The sequence below is a fragment of the Thalassophryne amazonica genome, chromosome 9 (assembly GCF_902500255.1).
Source record: "Thalassophryne amazonica chromosome 9, fThaAma1.1, whole genome shotgun sequence".
Taxonomy (NCBI): Eukaryota; Metazoa; Chordata; class Actinopteri; order Batrachoidiformes; family Batrachoididae; genus Thalassophryne; species Thalassophryne amazonica.
The window spans coordinates 5,506,588-5,533,007 of NC_047111.1; the positions used below are offsets into that span (position 1 = coordinate 5,506,588).

The window sequence follows — 26,420 nt, forward strand, 5'->3', positions numbered from 1 at the left end:
AGAAATCATGAAAAACTGTGGTTATACAACTAAATACTAGTTTAGTGATTCACAGGATTGCCAAAAAAGCAGTTTGAACATAATAGTTTTGAGTTTGTAGCGTCAACAGCAGATGCTACTATTATTGTGAACACCCCCTTTTCTACTTTTTTTTTTTTTTTCTAATAGCTCAATTTCATAGCCTTAAGAGTGTGCATATCATGAATGCTTGGTCTTGTTGGATTTGTGAGAATCTACTGGTACCTTGTTTCCCATGTAACAATAAGAAATATACTCAAAACCTGGATTAATCTTTTTAGTCACATAGCACTACTATTATTCTGAACACTACTGTATGTGAATGTTTTTCAGTGTGTTTTTCAAAGTGACATGCTTCGTGTTATTGAAATGTAGAAATTGTCACTATTTATTTCACCTGGCTCAATTTCTACACAGAAATGCCGTTTGCCTTTTGCTGCTGGCCTACTTGTTCAGGGTCCCCACAGTGGATCCAGTACAGATCTGCATTGACACCGGATGCCCTTCCTGACACAACGCCAGTTTTGCCTGCAGAACAGACGACCTAAATGGTCTCCCATCAAAGTATTAACCAGAACAAACCCTGCTTAGCTGGTGAGATCTGACAGGATTGGACATACACGGTCCACGGGCCAAGCAGTTTTTCAGTACCACTTAAGGTGAGGAATCAACACTTAGAATCCAGCCTTGGTGTACCTTGGCCTACAAAAAAATGTATGATAACCATCCAAGGGTGGTTGCTGGAGCCAGTTGGGGGGTGTCAATGAAGAATTACACAGGGGTCAAAATGTAAAAATGCTCCAGTCATGTTGAAAAGACTACAGAGCAAACTGGCAACATATGCAGAAATGTTATGGAAAGTAGGCATAAGGGGCTCAAAAAACCTGAGAGACATACCTTAGGCACTTGACAATTTGACTGTGAATGCGTAAACAAAAAAACACACAGGGAGTTAATTACTGATGCATATTAATAAATATTCTTTATTTTTTAAATTTCTCATTGCTCTCTCATCACAACCAAATCAATGCAAATTGATGATTACCGTTTGTAAAACCATTACATGTAGAACTTATGTATAAATTTAGCACAATTATAATTGTCATTTAGTGTCACCAAAAGAAAGAAAGAAAACAAAACTCCTGAAAATGATCCCCAATGTGACAGATTTCAAAGCTTGATTTCCCGATTCCACTGTGCCACAAGCAACAAGACGCTAACCTGAAAAACAACGATGTGTGACAAAGTATACAAGTGCAGAACAGAGAGCGTCAAAGGTCAAGTAGCCCAACAAGGTCCCACATTTATTTCACTAATTTTCTTTTAAGATTTTGCAGCACTGGTCACTGACATTATTAATGGAATTAATTGACACTGGCTCTGGTCGGCAGCTTTCCACATGACTGCTTCGTTTGCTCTGTGGCGCCGCAGTAGTTTTAAATTTTTCCTTCAGGTGCTGTCTGTACGCGTGGCGGCTGCTGAGGAAGGACTGGTGACTCTCTACAAACGTCTGGATTTCCTCCCGAGTCAGAAAGTTGTCATCTGAATTCACTTCGGCAACATCCTGTATTGGGAAAAACACGGAGTGCACACAGTTATGCAAGTGCCAGGATCAAACAAGCTGATTTAAAAAAAGAAATAAAATTTGCAAGTGCTTCATCTCATCTGACTAAGCTATTCTCACTAACCAGCAGTTCCAAAAGACTTATTTTCCACTTGTGAGGGCTCACATGCAGGCCGATGTTAGTTTGATGACCCCTTTGTGGAATTGGTACTGTGGTGCTGCCACGTGCATTTTCACACGAGGAAAAATTTTCTTTGGTTTGGCAGTTGTGTGGCAATAGTTCACGGCCTGTCGTGTTCTCATCTGTCACACAACTTTCGCACTTCTCTCCCTGTAGAAACATTGGACAGGTGTTAAATCATTTAATCATTTTTACCCAAGGCCAACATATGGCCATCGGGTATTTCGAAGACGTGGCATCCGTCCATCCGTCTGTCTGTGTACAGCGTAAGTCCAGTTCTATTACAGTCTTCAAATTCACAGGGAACATTCTTGGGACACAGACCTTGGACAAGTTCAAAGATGGCTAACCTTGACCTATTTTAAAGTAGACCTGCATTGAAATAAATGCAGTCAGTTCTTTGGACCTAAAAATGTTTTATATTTACACATAAGATCCTTCTGAATGTAGTAAAATAAATCTGCAAGTCCAGATCTGTCATTCAACGGAGAAATCTTCGTTTAAAAAAAATGACATTTACAGCTAACATTTGGCCCTCTGCAAAACTGTCATCACATCCGGGACGTTGCCAAGAAGTAAGAGAGAAGACCCTATCCCAGCATTCATTGCACGCGCCAACTGTAATTTGTAGATTTACGTCAGTTTGCATCTCTTACAAAAGCACCTTTTAATTGTCTTATACGGAAGGATCAACTTTTTTTTAAAAACTTCATATTGTCTTGCGGTAAGTTTGGTGAGTATACAACCCCTGGCAATAATTATGGAATCACCGGCCTCGGAGGATGTTCATTCAGTTGTTTAATTTTGTAGAAAAAAAAAGCAGCTCACAGACATGACACAAAACTAAAGTCATTTCAAATGGCAGCTTTCTGGCTTTAAGAAACATTATAAGAAATCAGGAAAAAAAAAAAAAAAAAAATTGTGGCAGTCAGTAACGGTTACTTTTTTAGACCAAGCAGAGGGAAAAAAAATATGGACTCACGCAATTCTGAGGAATAAATTATGGAATCACCCTGTAAATTTTCATCCCCAAAACTAACACCTACATCAAATCAGATCTGCTCATTAGTCTGCATCTAAAAGGAGTGATCACACCTTGGAGAGCTGTTGCACCAAGTGGACTGACATGAATCATGGCTCTAACATGAGAGATGTCAATTGAAACAAAGCAGAAGATTATCAAACTCTTAAAAGAGGGTAAATCATCACGCAATGTTGTAAAAGATGTTGGTTGTTCACAGTCAGCTGTGTCTAAACTCTGGACCAAATACAAACAACATGGGAAGGTTGTTAAAGGCAAACATACTGGTAGACCAAGGAAGACATCAAAGCATCAAGACAGAAAACTTAAAGCAATATGTCTCAAAAATCGAAAATGCACAACAAAAGAAATGAGGAACGAATGGGAGGAAACTGGAGTCAACGTCTGTGACCGAACTGTAAGAAACCGCCTAAAGGAAATGGGATTTACATACAGAAAAGCTCAACGAAAGCCATCATTAACACCTAAACAGAAAAAAACAAGGTTACAATGGGTTAAGGAAAAGCAATCGTGGACTGTGGATGACTGGATGAAAGTCATATTCAGTGATGAATCTCGAATCTGCATTGGGCAAGGTGATGATGCTGGAACTTTTGTTTGGTGCCGTTCCAATGAGATTTATAAAGATGACTGCCTGAAGAGAACATGTAAATTTCCACAGTCATTGATGATATGGGGCTGCATGTCAGGTAAAGGCACTGGGGAGATGGCTGTCATTACATCATCAATAAATGCACAAGTTTACGTTGATAGTTTGGACACTTTTCTTATCCCATCAATTGAAAGGATGTTTGGGGATGATGAAATCATTTTTCAAGATGATAATGCATCTTGCCATACAGCGAAAACTGTGAAAACATTCCTTGCAAAAAGACACATAGGGTCAATGTCATGGCCTGCAAATAGTCCGGATCTTAATCCAATTGAAAATCTTTGGTGGAAGTTGAAGAAAATGGTCCATGACAAGGCTCCAACCTGCAAAGCTGATCTGGCAACAGCAATCAGAGTAAGTTGGAGCCAGATTGATGAAGAGTACTGTTTGTCACTCATTAAGTCCATGCCTCAGAGACTGCAAGCCGTTATAAAAGCCAGAGGTGGTGCAACAAAATACTAGTGATGTGTTGGAGCATTCTTTTGTTTTTCATGATTCCATAATTTTTTCCTCAGAATTGAGGGATTCCATATTTTTTTTCCCCTCTGCTTGGTCTAAAAAAGTAACCGTTACTGACTGCCACAGTTATTTATCCTGATTTCTTATAGTGTTTCTTAAAACCAGAAAGTTGCCATTTGAAATGACTTTAGTTTTGTGTCATGTCTGTGATCTGCTTTTTTTCTACAAAATTAAACAACTGAATGAACATCCTCCGAGGCCAGTGATTCCAATAATTTTTGCCAGGGGTTGTACATTCTTTTGTTTTTGCCTGAAAATTATTTTTGGGGACGTTTTCATACGCCCATTTGATTGAGTGGTGTCGCATTGAAAATCTACTGTCTTACCGCTGTTTCGAAGATGTTTATGACTGTTTTGCCTTTAGACTAGATCTATATTCAAATCATATTTCCCCGTAAAAAACAATTATTGGTGAGTTTTATATTATCTTGCTCTAAGACTGAATGTTTGTGGACTGCATAAAAATGATATTTTCGGGACTTTCTGCAATGTAAGTAGGATCTGCATGATCAATGCAGCTGCAGTACGAGTGAACGGACGGAGGCACTCCACGCAAGCCAATATTTTCTCACAGGGCAAGGCTGGGGTCGGGTTACCACGATGACCCGCTCACATGCTGCGCTTGTGAGAGGGCTGGCGCAGTAAGGGTCGGGGAAGAACGTCACCCGCTGTCGATGTCGCCGCTGATCTGAGCATGCAGAGCTGTGTCTCGCATTCATTGCAGCTTACTTTTGGATGTTGAAACCAGGATGTGTATAACAGTAACATTACTAACAGATAAAATCAATTTCAACTGAGAAATAGCTAGTATTGCATTCATTCAACGCACGGGATCGGACTGAAGGCGCTAGCGCTCTGTCTTCTCCCTTACGTCACGGCAATGTCCCAGATGTACAAACAAGGGCGTAGGTTTGGTCTCAGCTTTGGTAGGGACAATACCACCCCACCCCCCGGCCCCCCTGTCCACCACCACCACCCCCTAACCCACTCATACCATTAGATGCACAAGTACAGCATAATACATAACATATGACGACATAATGCTGAATAATTTAACACTTTATTTACAATATTAAGCGTGTAGGCAAACAAACAAATAGCTTAAATAACAAAATTGCACCCAAAATCACGAATCTATTCGATAGGCCTACACCTGAGAGAACAAGACAACAAAAAAATACTTGTGGAGCTAACAAAAAATAAAAAGTTTTTGCAACCAAGATGTATAATCTATTCTCTTCATCAATAATGCAGTTGTAGGTATCTGGCAACCTAATTTAAAAAAAAAAAGGGATTTCCAATGATATATATGGTGTATTACGGTAAACGAAGCCTGTGATGTCATAACGCAGAGGAAAAACACGGAAGTTTCACACTAATGCGCCGCTGATTCTCATTACCGTAAGTTCTCATGTAAGCCCTCACTCTGAAAAATTTAACACTGACAGCAAGCCAAGAACCCGTGCTTTCCAACAGCATGCTATATGTTGCATATATTACGGTAAAGTGCGTTCGGTGACTTTTGAAATGAGGCAAAAGTATGAAAAAGAGCGCAAAACTGACAAAAAAGTACAGAGACAGACAGCAAACATAAATGTAGTAATTTCTGAGGAAAAGGCAGGATGTTAGTGTCATTTGTGAAGGTGTGTGTGGGTGTGCAGTTTATTTTAAGTGTGGCGCACAGCATTGTTCGCAAACCCTCCACCCCGCCCTTCTTGTTTTTCTGCACCGGAGCAGTGTTGCCAGATATGAAATATGAAAGTATCGTACCAAAACCTCAAAATTATCGTATTTTGGAAGAAATGATCGTACACAAACAAAACGCATACAACGTAGCTATTTTAGTGTTTTGTTTTTTTTTTACATTTCCAAAGAATTTTATGTCACATTTTTAAACAGTAATTATAGTAATGGGGAAACTAGAACGCACTACTAGAAAGATTTTTTTTTTTTCTGTGAAGGGACACAAACGTGTTAATTACCAGACTAGAAAGCGTCGAATTCAACCTCGAGGTGGCTGTCGTCATCCGATGCCATGGCCACTTGTGCAGATTTTGTTGAACACAGAAAAAATGTTGACACCTCCATAAGGAACTTGAACTTTTTTTATTTTTCTTGTATATCTCTTTGCTCTTGTGTTTTGTTCGTTTGTTGTTGCATTTGTTGAAATAAAATTTCAAAAAAAAAAAAAAGATGTTGGTTGGGGAATCTTCCTGTCACGGCACAGATTGGATGGGAACTCATTACTTTGTATGGAGAGGGGGCGGGCTTTCAAATGTCGTTGTCCCGGGCGGCCAAAGCCAGCAGCAGCCCTGTGTGTGTTGTGTCTTTGATGCCGCCTGAGTGCAACGCCTGCAAAATGATTCTTGGGTGTCAGAGAGAGATGCGTGTTTGGGCAACAACTGAAATTATCGTACATTTTGGATTTTTTCCCATTATTGATCGTACATCGTACAGAGGGCAAAACTATCGTACAAATACGATAATTATCGTACATCTGGCAACACTGCACCAGAGCCACCCATCCTCTGCGCTCCGGGACCTCCCACTTTACAAATTAAGCACTGCCTGCCACGAGATGCGCTTTGTGTACGTCCATGTGAGAAGAACGTGAACCAATGAAATTGCAACATGGGTAACCCTGTCACTCTGGCACGTCAAAAACACAAAACGTGACGACTAAAATTATAGTATCGAGTTCGCAAAAAAATAGTGAATGATTTTGTTATATAAACAAAAATGCTAAATATTGGTAGGGACTATTTTGCCATCCCAAAATAATGGTTGTGACTTGTCCCTATGGTCCATATGCAAACCTACGCCCCTGTGTACAAACAGTTTTCGCGAAGGGCCAAATTTTAGCTGCAAATTTGTCATTTTTAAACAAAGATTTCTCCGCTGAATTACAAATCTGGGCTTGCAGATTTACTCCTTAAAGGTCTTGTAAATACATATCAGCTATTTCTTTCTGAGATCTGACCACATTTATTTCATTGTAGGTCTACTTTAAGAGGTTAAAAAGTCACATTCTGTTTGACTCTGTTCTGCTTTGTGGCGGGGGATGACAGCCAATCAGAGTAGAGCGGCACCGTGACATCAGTGGCTGGTCTCTGCAAAACTGCTTTGCTTTGTGTTTATATGCATATCTCTCATATATTATGTAAAAGCTAGCGAGAAATAAACACTTCGAAAACCAAAAACGCCATTTTTGGAACCTAATAACACCTCTGAACTTATTTTGCGGACGTTAGCATGGTGACGTCACAGGCTGGTAGTTAGCTGCAAAACTGTTTTGTTTGTGTAAACATATCCTCTTTGTCATATATTTTGTAAAAGCTAGCGAGAAATAAACACTTGTAAAACCGAAAACGTTCTTTTTGTAACCTGATAACACATTTTACGGCGTTAGCGTGCATGCTAACTTCCGCTAACTCAAAGCTAAGTTCCTATGGAGTTAAATTTGTCTCAATACCAGCAAATGCACAGAGGGTGATGTACAAATATTCCCTGATTTGCATAACGTCCACTTTTGTCAAAAGCTCATGTACACGCACACGCAAGGCTGTTAAAACGTAAATGTTGTTTTGATTGATTAATAGAGGGGCTTCCTTGAACGTGTACAAATTGTACGTAAGACAATAGGATCTTAATAATTAAACAACTGCAAATTATAAAGAACATAAGGCTCATATGGCCGAGGGTATTTTAGCATTGCGTTATATTTTTGAAGTGCACAGAACACACAAACGTTGTTTGCCTCTTACCTGTGTGTGGCACAGACCTTTGCCCCTCCGTTTCTTCTTTTTACTCTTGTGTTGAGCGTTTACTTCAGAGTGTGACCAGCACTCCACACAGCTATCTGTTCCCTCCTCCTTGTCTTTAGCACAGTGACTGACATTTGAGCAATCTTTAGAAAGTAAACAAAGTGAAGAAGGCACGGTTTTAGTCTTTTTCATGAATTGTGAAAAGTGCATTGGAATGGGCATTCAAGTCATAATTGCAAGAAGGAAACCTGAGCAAAATCCACGTAGAGAGAGTTCATCGATCTGACATGACAGCACTAAGTGTTGCACACAGTAAGCAATACACAGAATTATTTTTTTCATTTTTTACTTGTATGCATTTATCTAACGGGTACCACCTCGAGTTGTGGCTCTTGGTGTTCCTGTTAGTATGCCGGCTTGCCAAAAACTCGTGACAATCCATCTCCCAATATGGGGACAAAAATATCACGGATAGGAGCTGGATGTCTCTAGCCAAAGATACTGTGGGAATCCATGTTTTCCCAAGCACGTGAACACTTTTAGATAGGAAGTTGGAAAAAACTAATTTTCATTTCAAAGGAAGGCAGCATTAATTTTCCCTTCCTGAATGCCATGTGGATTGTTATGCATGCTAAGTGCCTTATCAGAGACAATACTACACTGTATGTTATGTCATCATTCTTTAAGAACAATGTTCCCAGGATTATCTTTGCAACATCTGAAAGTACAGTAGCTGCTAAATCCAGAGTAGAGCCCGACCGATATGGATTTTTTTGAGGCCGATGCCGATAATGATATTTGGATGGAAAAAAATGGCTATAATCGGCTGATTTGCCGATAGCCGATAAATCAGCCGATATTTTTTTTTTTTTTATGAATAAAACATTCTTTTTTGGAGCCTTAACAAAAAAGGTATGAACTAAAAGCTGAAGCTTTGTCCTCATATTGATTAACTTTATAATAGAGAAGAATTTTCAAGTTCAAAAAATGCAACTGGAGCAGTTAGGGGGCTATTCAAACGGGCCAACTTGTAAGATATCAATCCTGAAAATGGTCTTTGCCATATCATGTGGGGTAAATCTGCCCTACGATTGGATTTTGGACAACCATGTGACGGAGAACCAATTCTGATTGGACACTCACATTGCACACGTCATCACACATCTTCACACAGGAGTACCAAGATGGCTGACAGTGGACTGAAAGTCTGCAGTGTTAACTTTTCAGCAAAAAAAAAAAAGAGTAAATTTCTATCTCATATCATTAAAAAGTTATTTACAATTTAGTAAAGCTTGGTCCCAGCTGTCGTATACGACTGCGCCGGCCCCAGAGGGTTAATGGCGAACAGCAGTAATTCCCAGGACCCTTCCAGACGACCAGTGAATCTGAATGTTTCAACCTCTTAGCAGCAAACAAAAGTTTTTCATGCTAGAAATAAGGTCTACACAACGTGGGCTTAATAAAAAGCATGACGATGCAGTGAAGCACATTTGACACATTACTACATAAACTGAGTTAATCAAACTGAGTTGAACCGAAACGGGAGAAATGTGGGGTGAATGTAATCGCAAAGTTATTACAAACAACATCCTTATAAACTTACTTGTATGCTTTTGTCAGCCGATCAGTGCAGTGTGACGGCGAACTACGGGAGTGGTGATGAACACATTTAAGCAGGGGTGTAAGCAGCTCTCAGTTGAATGGAGTCAGAGCTCCATCTACTGGACAAATGGTGCAAGGACATTTTACATTGCCAACACAAACATTATTTCAGTAACTGTTCTGTTTATGAGAAATTATCGGCGTTCTATCGGCAAAATTTCGGCCGATAGCAAGTACTTTGAAAAGGGCTTATATCAGCCGATAATATCGGCCGGCCGATATATTGGTCGGGCTCTAATCCAGAGTAATGTGCAGGCTGGCAAAAAGTACGTTTAAGATGTATTACAGACAATACATTTCTGAACACCAAGATCCAGAGCTCTGCTTCATGGTGGTCAAACCAAGGGCTGGGCAGCTTGTATGAGCCAGAATGTGAAAGTTCTAAGTAGTCCTGACCTGCTTCATCGTGGTTGCAGATGCCCTCATTGCAGGCGATGTCAGAACCTGCTCGGGACCCCATATCACTACCCTCCATACTTGACGAGTAGCCGCAGTCACTCACATTGCTACGGAGGGACACTTCTGCAGAAGAAAAGAAAAACAGTTCATCAAAGCTCATCTGTATGCTGCATGGAAAAGCAAGTTTAAAACTGATGTGAAGTGTGCTGGACATTTTTTTATTTTACCATTTTTACTGCTGCCGACAAAGTTACACGAAGTGCTTTCATTGATACAATTCTCAGTGCAAACCACCTCCTCCTCCTCCACAACATGGTGTACACAAGCCTCACAACTATCTGCCACAGACTCGAGGGGATCCTGCAACTGCAAAATCACACACACACACACACACACTTTAGATGTGACTGTACTTTAAGTCTAAGCTCTTGCTTGATTTAATATCAGCACAGTGGTTTGGAAACCATCACTGCACGTGAAATAGCAGAGCACAAAATTCTCCAATTACACACAAACGTCTCACTTAAGGTGGCGCAGTACCTCTTTCAGGCTTGTCTCCTTCTCATATATGTCCAAGCCACACTTGTTTTGGCGCCGATTTCTCCTCTTTTGCCTCTTTTTCTCTTGCTTCAGCTCTTTGGCCCTCTCTTCCTCAGACAGCTCCATGACAAGCTGCTCTAGCCGGCTCATGCCGTGCACCTTCTCCACTGCCGTCTGCACACATAACAGCAACATTATCGCACAACGAACGATTAGTTTTTGCAGCAGCATAAACCGTCCACAGTGCAATAAAAAGCACGTACCTCAAACCCTTTGCGGAGCGTATCAATTCCCAAGTACAACAGTATCTGCCAGGTCTGTTCCTCTGCTCGCAGCTTCTGCCAGATCCGATGCAGCCGCTCATAGAGGTGAATGGCCAAACAGTTCAGGACTTCCTCTTGTGCAATATCAATCGTCTTGGCATGTTTGTCTCTGTGTCTTTACCAAAAAAGTCGTCAGCAGAGTGAAAACACAACGCATTTCAGACAGACCCTGTCTAAGATGAGAATTCTGACTTACTCATAGCCTCCTGTAATCTCCGGTTCTGCCCGGTCAAGCAGGTGGACGATGAAGTCTGTCTCGCAGCACACGTGGATGTGGCTTTCATGGGGGCAACAGCTTAACCCCTCATACAGTGCAGCACAATACTCCTTTTCCTGACTGCTGTCCAGGTCTCCCGTCAAGATGTTGTACGCCCGTAACACTTTAGTTTTACAGGCAGAGCAAAACCTACGGACAAGTTAGTAAAACAAAGTCCATCCAGCTCCATTTAAAACACCACCAAAAAGGAAACGAAAAAATACTGGAAACGACAGCTGCGATTATCACGTTACTTGTATTTGCATAGGTACGTCTCCACTGTCTCCACGAGACAGTCGCTGTCGATGATGACCACCTCGTCTTTGCACTCTTGGGACATCAGGTCCCACACGTCCAACCAGCTTCCCCCATAAAACCTACAACTGTCACAGTACAGTCATCAAACACAACAGTCATCACTCATCTTACAGGCAAATCAGGCAACACCTTTCTCTTACTCTGGTCCCAAAGCTAACCTTTAACAGGCCTGTCACACCTCGGTGATTTAGCCTGCGTATGCTGACGTATGAAAAATACGGTGAATATGCAGGCATACGTCTAATAATTTATGGGTAAGTTTTGTAAAAGTTAAGAGCATGTTGAAGCACACCAATATACGTCATAATACAGCGAGTACATCGCAAAAATGTGGGCATGCACAATATTTTTGATGCATACCAGCATATGACTCGTATGTTCTGTATACGAGGGACATAAGTTGCAGGTAACTTATGTGATTGTTGACACACGTTTCTTGTAAGTTAATCATAAATCAAAATACATCCATTGATGCTACCCATTGACTAGCTCAACAGCTGACACCTGCAGTCATGTGAACAGTTCAGACCGTTTCAAATATTAAAACCATATAAATATAAAGGCATAATCTTAACTGTTCGTTTCAAGTTAGATTCATCATCACACCCTGACAAAAACTTATCCACATAAAGCGTGCTGATTTTGAAGACGATGTCTGAAAATACTTTAGTTCCTTGTCATGGCTGAAGAAGTCTTTATAAAGAAGTCCCTCTGTGTTTTTTCTACTCCCGGTGCGTTTCTCAGCCTGAACCAGAGAACGACGCACTTTGTGCCACAACAACAAAATTAACTTATTTTAAAAGTTGAAAGTCACAAAAAGAAAGCTTGTTGAGGGTCACATTAGTCCATAATAAAACATAATCCAGAGACAGGCAACTTTAAAACTGTCACACACGTCACTGCATGACATGGATCAGCTGCATAAATCAGGCTTTAAATTAATTAAGTAAATCATCATGAATAGTAAATTATGTAAATTTGATAGCTTTATTATTTTTATATTTATTTTGATAGCACCAGCACGCATGTGTCCCAGAGATGCGGTAAGTTTTATATCTTGCATCCAGCCTAGATTTTGTGTCAAAAACCCTCTAAAACCCAAGCAGACTAAGGCTCAGCCTGAACCCTGGTTCAATGACATGACCCGTGCAGCCAGACAGGAATGTGGCAGAGCCGAACACAGGTGGAAGATGGACAAGGTGCAGGTTTCATTTCAAATTTTAAAGGACTGCTGGTGCTCTTATCAAGACATTGTCAAGGAATCCAAAAGAGAGTATCTGTAAAGCATAATCACAGAAAACTACAAGAACCCTCGTGTACAGTTCAGAACAACTGACTCTGTCCTGAATGTCCCACAGCCCGTATGTTTGGAAACATCCACTGATGTGTGTAATGGTTTTCTGTACTTTTTCCACTGAGAAGGTTGCTACTGCAAGAGCTCTCATTTCTCCACCCACCTTTGACCCCTCTGTCCCTGTTTCTTGCCCAGGGGTCTTCAATTGTTTTTAGCCTATGACTCTGTCACTGTTAGAGGATGTGGTGGCCCATATAAAACCACCAGGTTCTCCTCGTGATGTGGTCCCTCCTCAATTCTTTAAAGAAGTTTATTCTATCTCAGGGCAATCAGTTCTGACCATTATAAAGAGCAGATTGTCCTCTGGTGTTGTCCCTGTAAGCTTCAAACACACATTATTACAACCTTTATGAAGAAGCTTGGAATAGAAAACACAGTTTTAGTGAAAGAGAAAATTGTATTGATGAACACAACATCATGGAGGTTTTTCAGTCTGGTTTGAAAACGTTACATCGCACGGAAACTGCCCTTTTAAAACATTTTAATGATATTTTAATGGAAAATGTTAGTGACAACTACGTTGTTCTTGTCCTCCTTGACTTGACCGCTGCCTTTGACACTGTAGACGACAGTATTTTGTTATATCGTCTGCAGCAGCTAGTGGGCATTGGTGGCAGTGCCCTGGACTGGTTCAGGTCCTACATAGCAGAGAGGACTACGAGCGTTGGTCTTGGGGTTTCTGAATCCTCCTCTGCTCCACGCTTACACATGGTCCCACAGGGTTCAATTTTAGGACCCTGCTTTTCTCCCTGTACATGCTTCCCCTAGGGTCTAACCTCCAAAAATGTGTCGCTTTTCATTGTTATGCTGATGACAGCTAGATACATGTCCCCCTGAGGAAAAGTGATGCCTTTTCTCTCAAACCTCTGCTGTCATGTCTTGAGGTTATTAAGGCCTGGATGGCCCTAAATTTCCTAAATTTAATAAGAAAACAGAGGTAATTGTATTTTGGCCCTAGTGGCTTCTGTGTACCCTCCCCTGTTGATTTGGGTCCATTGGCAGCTTATGCAAAGACTACTGTTACTAATTTTGGTTTTAAGATGGACAGTGATTTTAAACTGGATCACCAAATTAGTGGAGTAGTTAAGCCAAGTTAACTAGAGTACGAAAGAGGGAGCACATTACACCGATCCTGGCCTCTCTCCACTGGCTGCCTGTGCACTTTAGAGTTCATTTTAAGATTCTTTTAATTGTTTTTAAATCTTTAAATGCCTTGCCCCGCCCTATCTCTCTGAGCTGCTTCACCCCTATGCCCCTGCACACTGCCTCCGGTCACCTGAACAGCTACTTCTTGAGGTACCAAGGTCCAAGCGAATGCTCAGAGGAATCGATCATTTTCTGTTGCAGCTCCTAAAATTTGGAATGATCTACCTTTTGCACATTAGGCAGGCCTCTTCACTGTCTTTTTAAAACCAATCTTAAAATCCACTTTTATTCACTGGCTTTTAACACAATATGAGACCGGCTCTGTTTTAGCCGTTCGGGATTATTGCCATTTTTACTGTTGCTTGTTGTTTTTATGACCTTCATGTACAGCACTTTGTTTCAGCTTTGGCTGTTCGAAAGTGCTCTATAAATAAAGTTGAGTCAGCGTGAACCCTGCCTTTTGGCAGCCCGCTTGATGGAAATCGGTCGCAATAATCCAGGCTTGGATGTTAAAGAAAGAGTGAAGGAAAATGTGACAAAATTCTCAGGCAAAATTTAACTACACTAAAAATTGAGCAAACTCTACTGTTTAAAGGAAATCACTGGAACGATAGTACAGTCAGTCATAACACTCACCTCAAAGGTTTGGGTTTCTGTGTGTCCAAAGAGTGCAACTGGCATCTTTTGTTCTTTTGGTTTTTGGAATGGCGCTGATCATATCATTCAACTTTGACCTGTTACACAATAAATAAATAAATTATTTTTTGTAGGAAAAAAATTAATTATAGGTTCCTAGTGTTGGCACAAATACAGTGGCAACAAATGATGCTATGTGATGAGACATGTACTGGCAGATGTCCCACCTCATTCACAGCCAGCAAGTGGCGGAGGAGTGAACAATGTTTTCATTCAATCATTTTCTAGACCCACTCACGCACACATCTTCACCTGCTTACTCTAAATAAGGGTTAATAAGGGATGTCTGTGGTCTAACCCAGCAGTCAGTGGGTGTGAGCCTGGGTACACCCTGGACAGGCTGCCAGTCTATCACAGGCCAATGCACATATAGATAGGCAAACATATTCATACGCACAGTCAATTTAAAGTTTCCAACTCATCTAATGAATTCAATTTATTTCATTTTATATAGTGCCAAATCACAACAAAGCTGCCTCAAGGCATTTCACATGAATAAGGTCTAACCTTACCGACCCCTAGAGCAAGCACACAGGTGACGGTGGTAAGGAAACACTCCCTCTGATGAAACTGCAAGCAGACCACACTCAGAGGTGTGACCCACTGCTTAGCCCATTCTCCTAGTTACAAGTTTTTTTATAGTTTAACAAAGCGGAAGAAACAGGAAACAGGCAACAAGAAAAACTAGGTGTAATTGTGGAATGACCACGCAAACATATAAGTCACAGGTGGTGGGGGGGGTGTCATCCAGCATGATGAAGGGCCAGTGTTCAGTCATCATGCCATCAATGGGCCTGCAGTGTGCTGCATCAGCTTCATGGCATGGCATCTCGTGATTAGTCCAGCATCCTCTGGTCCGCAGCTGCCAATCCCGTGCGATACTGTTGGTTCCTTGGACAGAGAGAAAAAGAGCAGAATCAGTCGGCCGGAAAAACTACCTAACTGCACCTCGGCCAGAAGTTCCGCTGTTTACAGCAGGCCTTTTACCATTTCTAAACTCCTGAAAATATTGAGTTAGTGTTTTCTTTTTGTGAGGACTGAAGCAGTACACTTTAATGATTTTGAGGAAAGAATAGAATGTTGTGTTTTTATAGTGTTCTGCAATCTGCCTGACAACATTTTGTGATGGAAAAATCCACTGGTTTTCCTTCCCCATTTGTGTGAGGCATGCTTGAATCCAGACATTAAATGTAGTTTCAACAATGCTGTTTTTATTGTTGAAATACTGAATGAATTTCATGAATAAAGTTGTGACAAAGTGTGCGCACAGGATTACAACTGACAGTGCCAATGTTCTCTACTAAATATTGTCACATCTGGGACACATAACAGACTCTGTCCACCTTTCTTTAGGCAAGTAAGGCATTTGATGCAGTGTTATCTATAGATCCAGTCAGGGTTCTAGCTAGAACCATTTTAGTGCTGGGTCAATTATGTGACCGCAGCTCATAGCTTTGAGGGCCCCCCAAAGCTATAGGGTTTTATACCACTAAAACATTATTGGCAAGCCTTATTTTAACTAATTTTGGGTGGTTTTAGACACACTGAAAGCAAGGATAATAAACAAAAAAATATATATTTATGTTGTAATATTTTTAAGATCAAAGTTCTTTTTGTATGTTTCTGTCAAAGTCTAAAATGTTAAAAACAAATGAATATTTAATGGACATAGCATTCACTCTCTTCTTCAAAAATGACACAGTAAAGCAGTAAAACATGAAGCCTTTCAATTGTAAAAAAAAAAACTGCAAATTTCTGAATATATCATCAGATACAGAAGGACCTCTGGATTATTTAATGTAGAATTTTCATGGCAAAGTTTTTTTTTTTCTTCAGTTCAGAGCGCAGCAGAGACGCTGCTTTCAGCTGCTGCCCTTCACAGCTTTGTGGCCACAGAACGTGCTGACTCTCTGATCTCTGCTGTTTGCGATTTGATACGAAGAAAATGAGAAACATATTTCTTATTACTTTAAATATTGGTTTGAAATGGCAAAACTATGACTCTATAAGCTTGAAATACAATTGAATTGGTACATTTTCAGCAACATTTCAGTTCATTTTTCAGAAATTCTGTGCTGGATGGCACAGCCAATTTGAACCCAAGAGCTGGGTGGAAATTTGCAGTACCGGGTGGGGCCGCCTGGCGCAGCCCACCGTGGCTAGAACCCTGGATCCAGTCATGTCTAGAGATGGGTATCGAGAACCGGTTCCTTTCGGGTATCGTTAAGAAATAATTCGATCCACCGACATCAATAACCTTTTTGCTTAACGATTCCCTTATCAGTCCTTCAGAGTGCCCGTTGTTTTTGGGGGTGTTTTGATTGATTGATTGATTGAATAAACTTTATTGTCCCCAAGAGGCAATTTGTCTTGGACAAAGTACTACAAAGTTGCATTAAAAGACATTGACAAAGACAAACACAAATAACACAAACATTAAAAAAACAGTTTTTGGGCAAATAAAGTGCTAATGTGCTTTTGTGTTTAAGAGTTTGATAGAGGCTGGTACAAAGGAGAGTTTCAGCCTGTTGTTCCTGCACTGAGGCACTCTCAGTCTCCTCCCTGACGGCAGCAGCACATATTCAGGGAACAGCAGGTGATCTGGGTCGGTGGAGATGATCTTGGCCCGCCTCATCACTGCTTCTTCATAAATGTGTTGAATTGTGGGATATTGTTTGAGTCCAATAATTTTCATTGCTGTCTTGTGAATGTTTGCTAACTTGTTTTTTGATTGAGCTGTTATATTCCCAAACCAGGCTATGAGCCCGTACCTGAGCAGACTCTCCACCATGGCTCGGTAAAAAACAAGTAAAATGCTTGTGCTCACCCCATACAGCCTCAGCCTTCTTAAAAAATAAAGCCTATGCTGCAGGTGGGAGCACAGAAAGTCCACATGAGGCTTCCAACAGAGGGCGCTGTCCACCTGTATCCCCAGGTACTTGTAGGTAGACACCTGCTGGATGGTGGTGTTCTTTATTGTGACGGGGTCATGCTGGCAGATGTTTCTTGGATCACCATTTCCTGAGTCTTCTTGGTGTTTAGTAGCAGACAGTTCCTCTCACACCACTGAGTGAACTGCTGTATTTCACTGTGGTATGAGGAAATGTCAGTGTCCTTATGCAGAAGGCTCACTATGGCCGTGTCATCTGCATATTTCAAAATGTAATTGTTTTCATGTGTACGTTTGCAATCATTAGTATAAAGTGCGAAAAGTACAGGCGATGCCACAGAGCCCTGTGGAACACCAGTGTTGCAGCTTCTGACCTCTGACAATGTACCATTTCAGCTTTTTTTGTTTTTCACCAATTTCATCCCTGAATATGTGAAATCTGAGTCACTTTTGTGCGGATTAAAGTTACTAACTGGGACTCCTGTCTTGTTGCGAGAAAGAAACAAGAATCGTCCTCCATTCTGTTCACACAGCTCCAAACGCTGCGCGGCTCTCTGCCGAGTCAAGTTAGAACGATAGAGTCCAGTCGGAATTAATAACTTCAATGTCCAGAGATCAAGGATACAGTGACCAATTTCATATTTATTTACTTTAAGACTCAATGAAATACATAGAAAACCTGTAAAGCCTACTTTTAGTACAAAATTCACAAGAGGTATCGATAAGGGAATCGGATCGATAAGCATAATCAATAATGGCATCGATAGATAAAAGCTTATCAATACCCATCCCTAGTCATGTCCATGTAGCTACACAGAGGATGTATGCCTGCATTAAAAGGCTCTGCTCCCCACTGACTGCATGATGCCATCATGTGAATATGGGCCAACATCTTTGACAATGAGTCCAACACCTTGTTGAATCTATGCCACAAAGAATTAAAGCAGTTCTGAAGGCTAAAGGGGCTTAACCCAGTACTAGCAAAGTGTACCTAATGAAGTGTCAGTTGTGTGTGTGTAGGAGATATTTGGTATCACATTAAGAGAGCAGATAATGACAATAAACCAACTAGACAGCGATTAACTTTGACCTATGTGACAGCAAGCAACATGATATTAAGACATCTGGACTTTGGTTAAGCTGTGCCAAATTTGTAAATGGTAAGCAGTGTGTGTCTTACCCATGAACATAAAAAAGACTGTAGAGCTTCTTTGCATCAGTCAAACATTCCTCGGTGACTGTGAAAGCACCACTGGGTGCCAGTGCTAGGGGCCCCAGGAATGGGTTCCCCGAGTCTACTGAATGGGAAAAGAGACGCTCCACAGTCCGCCTGCAGCCCACGCATGCCACCACCTGGGATAACGCGCTGTACAGCTCTCTGGACGTTACTGTTAGTGCAACACTCAAGTCCTGTTGTGTCATCTTTGAATGATACTAAAGGAAGGAAACAACTGTCATCACTTTGAACATTCCTCAACTTTTTTGCAAAGTTGCGTAACATTTATTCAATACTTGCCTCCAAAAACTTTTCCAAATGAGCCGTTTTCATTTCAAACCTGTCAACCTTGCTATCATCAGAAAATTCCATCACCATCTGAGAAGATAAACAAGCACTTTCAGGTACACGTAGCAAATCAAAAGAACTGCACAGAAAATTAAAGAAACAATAAAGATAATCACACTCATAGCAACTCTGCCATGCTGATAATTACCACAAAATAAAACTACTACAATTAGTATTGGAAGTAAAGCATTTCAAAAGTATCAGAATTGCAGTAATGTATTACTTCTTGTAATGCTCCTTATACTGCTCCTCGTGGTTGGACTGTGTCTAACTGTAATTAGAATGGGTTAAATGCAGAGGACATGTATGTACAATGACAATAAAGGCCCTTATTCTTATATTGCAGTAATGTAAGGCATTACTAATAAATTTTCAGCAATATTATACCTGTTACATATTTAGCACATATGGAGATTAACTGATACAAATCGGTATCTAGATACAAATGTATCGATTCATTCAGTGTGCATCAATTAAATTGATGGGTTGAATCGTGCTGCATGGTTCGCTGCCTGCTTGCATCGATTTTCTTCCAAGGCACACTGAATGCACCAAGGACAGTCCGGGACACCAGAGTGGCCATTGTTTTGATGGTTTTTATAATTGGGAAAATGATTATTTTTCTACATTGATTGCAGGCTGCAGCGGGTCTGCTTGAAGCAATGAAGCAGCGCTTCGACCCGCTGTTCACTGGTTCTCTGCTTCGCTGGTTTTCAGAAGTAGCAAGTCCACTGGCGTGAGCACCAGCCGGTCTGGCACGACACCGGTGCATCAACTGAAGTTGTCTATCAGGTAATGGAAATAATAATATCCTCTGTTTTGTGGGACTAAGTGCACAGCTCCAAAGAGCCGCACAGATTTCGGTCAGAATGAATAACTTCAGAGTCAATCGCCATTTTAAATCAAATGACACCTCTTTCCAAACGTTAGAATACAAACAAACTACAACCAAGTAAAACCGGGTTTTTCCCCCAAAAGCGTGGGTCACAACCCACCGTGTGTTTTTTATTTTCACCGTACGTTTTCTGCGGATGCCACGGCCACTACGTTTTTGTGAAAACGTACGGAGGCAGTAGCAAAAGGAGGGAGGTAGTACGTTCAATGCACATCTCTAGGAGTGTAACGATAAAGAGAGTTGACAATAACGCAGTGTGTGTGTGTGTGTGTGTGTGGGGGTCGGCTTTTCTTTTGATGTGTGTGTTATGAGCGGGACTGGAGCGGCAGGTGTTTTTTGGCGTCAGTGATGCATGAACATGTCCAGCCTGCAGCGGTCAGTTGTACGAGTGTTTACTTGCCTCGAAAAGTTACAGCTAGTTATCACACTGAAGCTGTGGAGTGTCTGTGTTGCTGAAGTTTGGAAATAAAGTCCAAGTTCAAGTGAGAAGCTGCATCGTGCATGCAAGTCTGTTGGCCTCCCCACATCAGAGTTAGTGAAAAATCACACAAGGTGTGAAACACTGATAGAGGAATATATTCACTACACACTTGATTTAATATTAATTTATATCACGTTGTAGAGCTTTGCTTTCAGTTTGAGTTTAAGGGAGATAATTTTAGAAATGTTTATTTTTTTGTAAGTGCAATGGCATAAACAAGTTTTAAAAAATGATCAGTCTTTTCAGTATAAACCTAGTGTCAACAGGAAAACTATTCATGAACATTAGAAATTCAGGAAACAATATTTTTTCAAAAATCAATAAACTATATGTCCTGTACATACTTGTATACTGAACTGACAAATAATCTCTGAATCTTGATTCACTGAAACAATGGTTTCACATTTTGCAAGCCAACCAAAACAAAGCAAAAATGGCACCAGATTGGCTCGTCAGCGTCAGTTTTCCATTGATTTACAGTCATCTATTGGGGACACATTTTTACAAAGAACTGACCATTGCTACCAGATCCATTCCCCAATCCTGGCTAATTTCATCTTCCTCACATAGTCTGAGAAATAATCTCTAAGCTCGTTCTTTTCCTCCAGCCATAACCATGTTTTTGATTTTGTCATCAATCGCTATGTTATTCATGTCTTTATGTGTGATCTGTCATTTTGAACAAAACTGAGATTTCATTGTTCATCCAAGTGTGGTTTCAGCAATTTAGTGGCTTTGGATTAAAATGAGACAGACCATGTTACAGGGCAGCATGGTGGATAGGTGGTTAGCACTGATGTCTCACAGCAAGAAGGTCATGGGTTTGAATCCCACCTGTGGCCTTTCTGTGTGGACTTTGCATGTTGTCTCAGTGTTTGCGTGGGTTCCCTCTGGGTGCTCGGGCTTCCTCCCACATCCAAAGACATGCAGGTTAGGTGAACTGGAAACTTTAACTTGTCTGTAGTTGTGTGTGTGGGAGTGTGATTGTGTTTGTTTGTCTATATCTGTCCCTGCAACAGACTGGCATCCTTTCCAGGGAGTACCCCGCCTCACAGCCTATGACTGCTGGGATAGGCTCCAGCACCATGACCCTAAATTGGAGTAAGTGGTGTAGAAAATGAATGGATGGATGGATACACCATGTTACACACAATCCTATTGGCTGACATGGCATGTGATTCACATGAACATTGCCAGTTGCCAATGAGACATGAGTGAGCAATGAGAATAAGAAATCCCGCCAAGGGAAGTATGCCTTGGCTGATCAAGAGCGCTATGGCTATTATTCATGGTGGAGCCACGGAGCAATCCATGGTCTGCAATGGCTCGCAAAACTCGGCAAGCCAAAAGAGAACAAGGAAAAAAAAAAAAAAAAAAAAAAAACATAATTTGGGGGAAAATCTAAAAGGAAATTCTCATTTCCGTGGAAAAATTGTCTGTTGTAATATATTTTATGAGGCCAAAACTAGGCTTAAAACTGGTCTCATCTTGCCTAAAATCCAGCAACCACCTGGCACCCCACCAGGACTCTGATTTGGACCTGGCTGGGGCCCTAGGGCAGGCACCCGACCCCTCGCCAATGTTCAGGATTTCTCATTCTCTTGTCTGAAAATGGAAAGCAAAGTATTATGTCTTTTTTTTCCACTGCTCCAAAAAATTAGATGATCCATGGTTTAAAATCCATATCTAATCTGAACTGTGGATTTTGTGATCCGTAACACCGCAGGTTGTTAGTAGTTGGTGTAGTCATTATGCTACACTACATCGCCCTCCACTGGATATATAAGGAGCTGCAGCAAACCACATTTTAGCATTTTAGAATGCCAAAAGCTACTTCTGCAGTTATTTTTGTGAAAATTATGCAAAAGTAATGCAGAAGCGTGTAACGCATTACAATTCAGAGACAAAAATATTGTAATGCAACACATTAATTTGAAACAACAGTAACTAATAATCTGTAATATACATTTTAGTAAGTCGCCCATCGCTGACTACACTTTACCAACTTCTAACTGAAAACTACTCTTTTAAGGAGAAAAAAGAAAAAAAAGCGCCAATAATCACTGTCATCACCTTATTGGGTGTTAATCCAATTTATAGGAAGGTCAAGGAGGACTTTTTTTGCAACAAATCACGGACTGAACATCAATGTTAACTATGTAGTGATAACAACAATACTGCTGACAACTTTAGATACTCTGTTTTTTCCCCATGAAAAACCTTCAAGAATATGGGAGTGGGGTCCATGATGAACTCGTATATTCAGCCATTGTGCTGTAGTCTCAACTGTCGTAGGATTTTCAAGACAGAAATTTTTTTCCTCTCCCCATCACAAACTTTGACATACTTTGATATTCTTTTGAATTACTGTGAAGCCTGTAACATTGTAATACATGCCATGATATTACCAGGAGGTTTGCCGTTGTGCTCTACTACAGGTGTGCTACATGTGTTTTATTCCTCATCACATGGTACAAGTCTGGTGCGTCACATCTGCAGGATAACTCTTTTTCTAATTTTAAATACAACTCTAAACCATTTATGACGAAAAAAATACTTTGCAAGGTTGTAAGGCAGATGAGACATCAGATTTAGAACCTTATTTTAACACTGAAAGCATGCAGCAATTGTCCTGAAATGGGGGCTAGATTCAGGAGTGGACAAATAAATAAATAAATAAAAATCTGTCCTTGGTTCCATACTTCACAGAACATGCATCTCTGACACTGAGAACATGGCTTAAGACATACAGTACTTATAAGAAGTACAACATGGGGAAGTCACTTATAAGGGGAATATTTTTAACAACAAGCAAATGCAACATATTTGAGATATTCTTATGTGTAAGACTTTTAATCCAGAGGGCTAAAAGTTAAACGGGAGGGCATGGAAGCAGAATTAGCTTGTCAACATCAAATACAAGGAAGCCTAAAACGGAGCTTGCATTTTATACCAGAAAATACTGAAGGCAGTGGTTAGAATGCTTAAGATTAGCTGATCACAACCTCTGCCCCCCCCCCCCTCCCCGTTTCTATGGATACAGCAGATTCATTACCCCAGATCCACAGGACTTGAACTTCTCCCCACAGTGTATGCAAACATTTCTTTTAGCTCTTTATGCTCTACTACTTTGCCCACATCATTTCACCCCTGAATTTAAACTGTGCTATATCAGCGAGTCATGCTGTACTGGGATATTATGTACAGTATATGACATCACATTATCTTTAGATCAGAACAACTATTAAAAGTAGAATTTTATGCTTGTTAGAAGAAGGCAAAATATTACTTACTGTGAGAGTATCATCAATGTGTAGTGGGATTTGTCTGGCGAGGAATTTGTAGTCCTCTTCTCCATCCCTGCAAACTGCAACCAGATGTGCCATGACCTTTATTCCTGTGTCAGATATGGTGCAGGTTCTTCCCTGTCAATACATAAAGTCAGTCATTAGCAATGTTTAAACATCACCACCACTCAAATACGGCTTTTTAGCTTCTACAACACAGTGGAAGTTACATGCTCCCCTAACCCACATTTAACAAATTAACAAAAGAATAAGCAAGAATCAGTAAAAGTCGTGTAACTGTTAGAATGACTAAAGCAGAGGGTCACCCCTCTGAGTCTGGTCTGCTTGACATTTTTTCCCACACTGTCATCAGAGGGAGTTTTTCCTTACCACTGTCCCCTGTGTTCTTGCTCTAGGGGTTGGTAAGGTTAGACCTTACTCGTGTGAAGCGCCTTCAGGCAGCTTTGTTGTGATTTAGCACTATACAAGTAAAATAAATTTAACTGGAGCAAACAATGTTACATTTTTGGTCTTTCAAACAGTGAGTCAACGGGTTTTGAAATAGTAAATTAAACCCATGTCTAACTGCTCGCTCTGTTAGAAAGGATAAGTTTAATAGGTACCGGTGGCTAGATGGCTAACGTTAGCATTCCAGCTAATTTATTTTGCCAGCACGATTTAAAAAAAAAAAAAAAGAAAAAAGTGAACGACAGCAAGAGTTTACTCAATATTTTCACCGATCACTATACACAGTTTAGCGTTCACTTAATACAGAAAAATGCCTTCCGAGAATGGCACTTTTTCCGCTTCCTGTGTGTTAGCTAACATAAAGTTCGCCTGGGTGACAGGCTACTTAAAAGCAGTCGCTATTAAGTTATATTCGTGTTTAAAAGATGCTCATCGTACCTTATCGACCGAACAAAGTAGACTCCGTTAAAATTCCGTGTTTTTTTTCTCAACCAGCTTTGAAAATTCTTCAGTGCAGCGACTTTACAGAGATTTTTATTCGTCGGACTCGCTGAGCTACTTGATCACAACAAATTGTTTCCCAGAGGTCTTTGCGCCTGGTCAGCGTCACACATAGTAGATCGGCTGCTCTTTTTTTTCTTCTTCTTCTTCTTCTTCCTCTTCTTCTTCTTCTTCTGTGACATTCAATAACGTTTAGCAAACAGCCTTGAGGTGCATTACCGCCACAGTTTGGATGGGAATGCAATCAGAACAGTTCTGAAAGCAAAGCTCAAAGCGCTTGACAGTGATGCCTCACATTCACCCATTCATACCAGTGGCGGCGCCAGGAAATTTTTGTTGGGGATGGGATAAAAGTTGGAGGGGCTCCACAAAATGTCGTCAAAATGAACAATATATAGTAAATTGCTTTATAATACCAAGGTATATGTTTTAGTCTCTCTTGCTCCTCTAAAATGTGGTATCAATGCACACACACATCACTTAGAATGATTGCAAGTTCAGTAAACTTGCACATAGGTATACAAACTGAATTAATTGAAATGGTGCTCAAGACAATGCATGGAATCAACCGTACGTCCTAAATTTTTGGCGTATGGAGTTAAATTTGTCTCATTAATACTTGCAAATGCACAGAGGGTGATTTAGAAATATCCTTTGATTTGTACACGTGCTTTGTGATCCACAAACACAAATTTATGATTTGTAACTTGTGTGTGGGTTTTTACAAATAAGATGCCACACTGATGTCCTGTCAGAGCACCTTCAGCCAAAGACTGGGGCCACCGAGGTGCACCACAGAACGCCACAGGAGGTCCTTCCTACCTGTGGCAATCAGACTGTATAACTCCTTCCCCTACTGCAGGATGAATACATAATGATCAGAGTTTTTCAGTTACTCAGAGCTATGTGCAATCTCACTGTAAAAAAGGGCAATGTTTACTGTTTAGGTACTCTGGCAAAACAATTTCCTTCAGGATGAATAAAGTTATTAAGTCTTATTCTTATTTTTACAGTCGTGTGAATCTTTGATTTCTCAAATAATAATGTTCCTAGCAAATTATAACTGGAGTCCCTCATTTTAAAAACAGGTCCCAGACATGTGGTCAAAGTTTATTTTTAACTTTAAACATGATTTGTATTATGATGTAATTAATCAAGTGCCAGAATTTTTAAATATGTAAACAGACAAACAATGGGTTTGTTGGCTCATGATATGGTTTATTACTAATAATTCTTATAGCTTTCTTTGGTAATAAAACTACTGGTTTTGTATTACTTGTGTATTTTCCCCAAACTTCAATGCAATAACTCATATATGGAACAAGTAATGAATGATATAAGGTAGTTAATGAGTGTTGGGAGAGGAAATCTTGTGCTTTATACAAAATTGCAATGGCTCTTGACATTTTAGATTTAACATTTATATGTTTTCCAACCCACTGTGGCGACACGAAACGGGAGCAGCCGAATGGACAACAACAACATGTTTTCCAACTTTGTCAATGAAAACCCCAAGGGGAGGTGATGGTCTAGTGCTTAAAGCGTTGGGCTTAAGACCAGCAGATCCTTGATTCAAATCCCAGCCTGACCTGAAAATCACCAAGGGCCCTTGGGCAAGGTCTTTAATCCCCTAGTTGCTCCCAGTGTGTAGTGAGTACCTTACATGGCAGCACCCTCACATCGGGATGAATGTGAGGTATTAGTGTGTAAAGTGATTTGAGGGTCTGTTGCAGATGGAAAACGCTATATAAATGCAGTCTATTTACCATTTATTTATTTACCCAAGAAATTTTGTTTCATTTACAAGTTCAATTTCAATATCATATAATAATACATTTCTGCATAAATTCCTTATTTCCAAATATGATACGTTTAGTTTTACCAAAATGGAGCAATAATT

General features: G+C 40.5%; 1 protein-coding gene across 1 annotated transcript; it reads right to left on the bottom strand.

The window, feature by feature from the left end:
• Positions 1 to 974: 974 nt before the first annotated feature.
• Positions 975 to 24,617, bottom strand: ggnbp2 (gametogenetin binding protein 2). The gene is given in 16 exon segments (XM_034177516.1): positions 975 to 1,456; positions 1,459 to 1,582; positions 1,707 to 1,913; positions 7,741 to 7,883; positions 9,799 to 9,924; positions 10,029 to 10,167; positions 10,342 to 10,515; positions 10,605 to 10,779; positions 10,861 to 11,070; positions 11,175 to 11,303; positions 14,375 to 14,435; positions 14,438 to 14,472; positions 18,505 to 18,758; positions 18,841 to 18,918; positions 23,558 to 23,689; positions 24,458 to 24,617. Coding segments are annotated over 15 exon segments (2,022 nt in total). The 5' UTR covers positions 23,651 to 23,689; positions 24,458 to 24,617; the 3' UTR covers positions 975 to 1,382.
• Between the last annotated feature and the right edge of the window lie 1,803 nt (positions 24,618 to 26,420).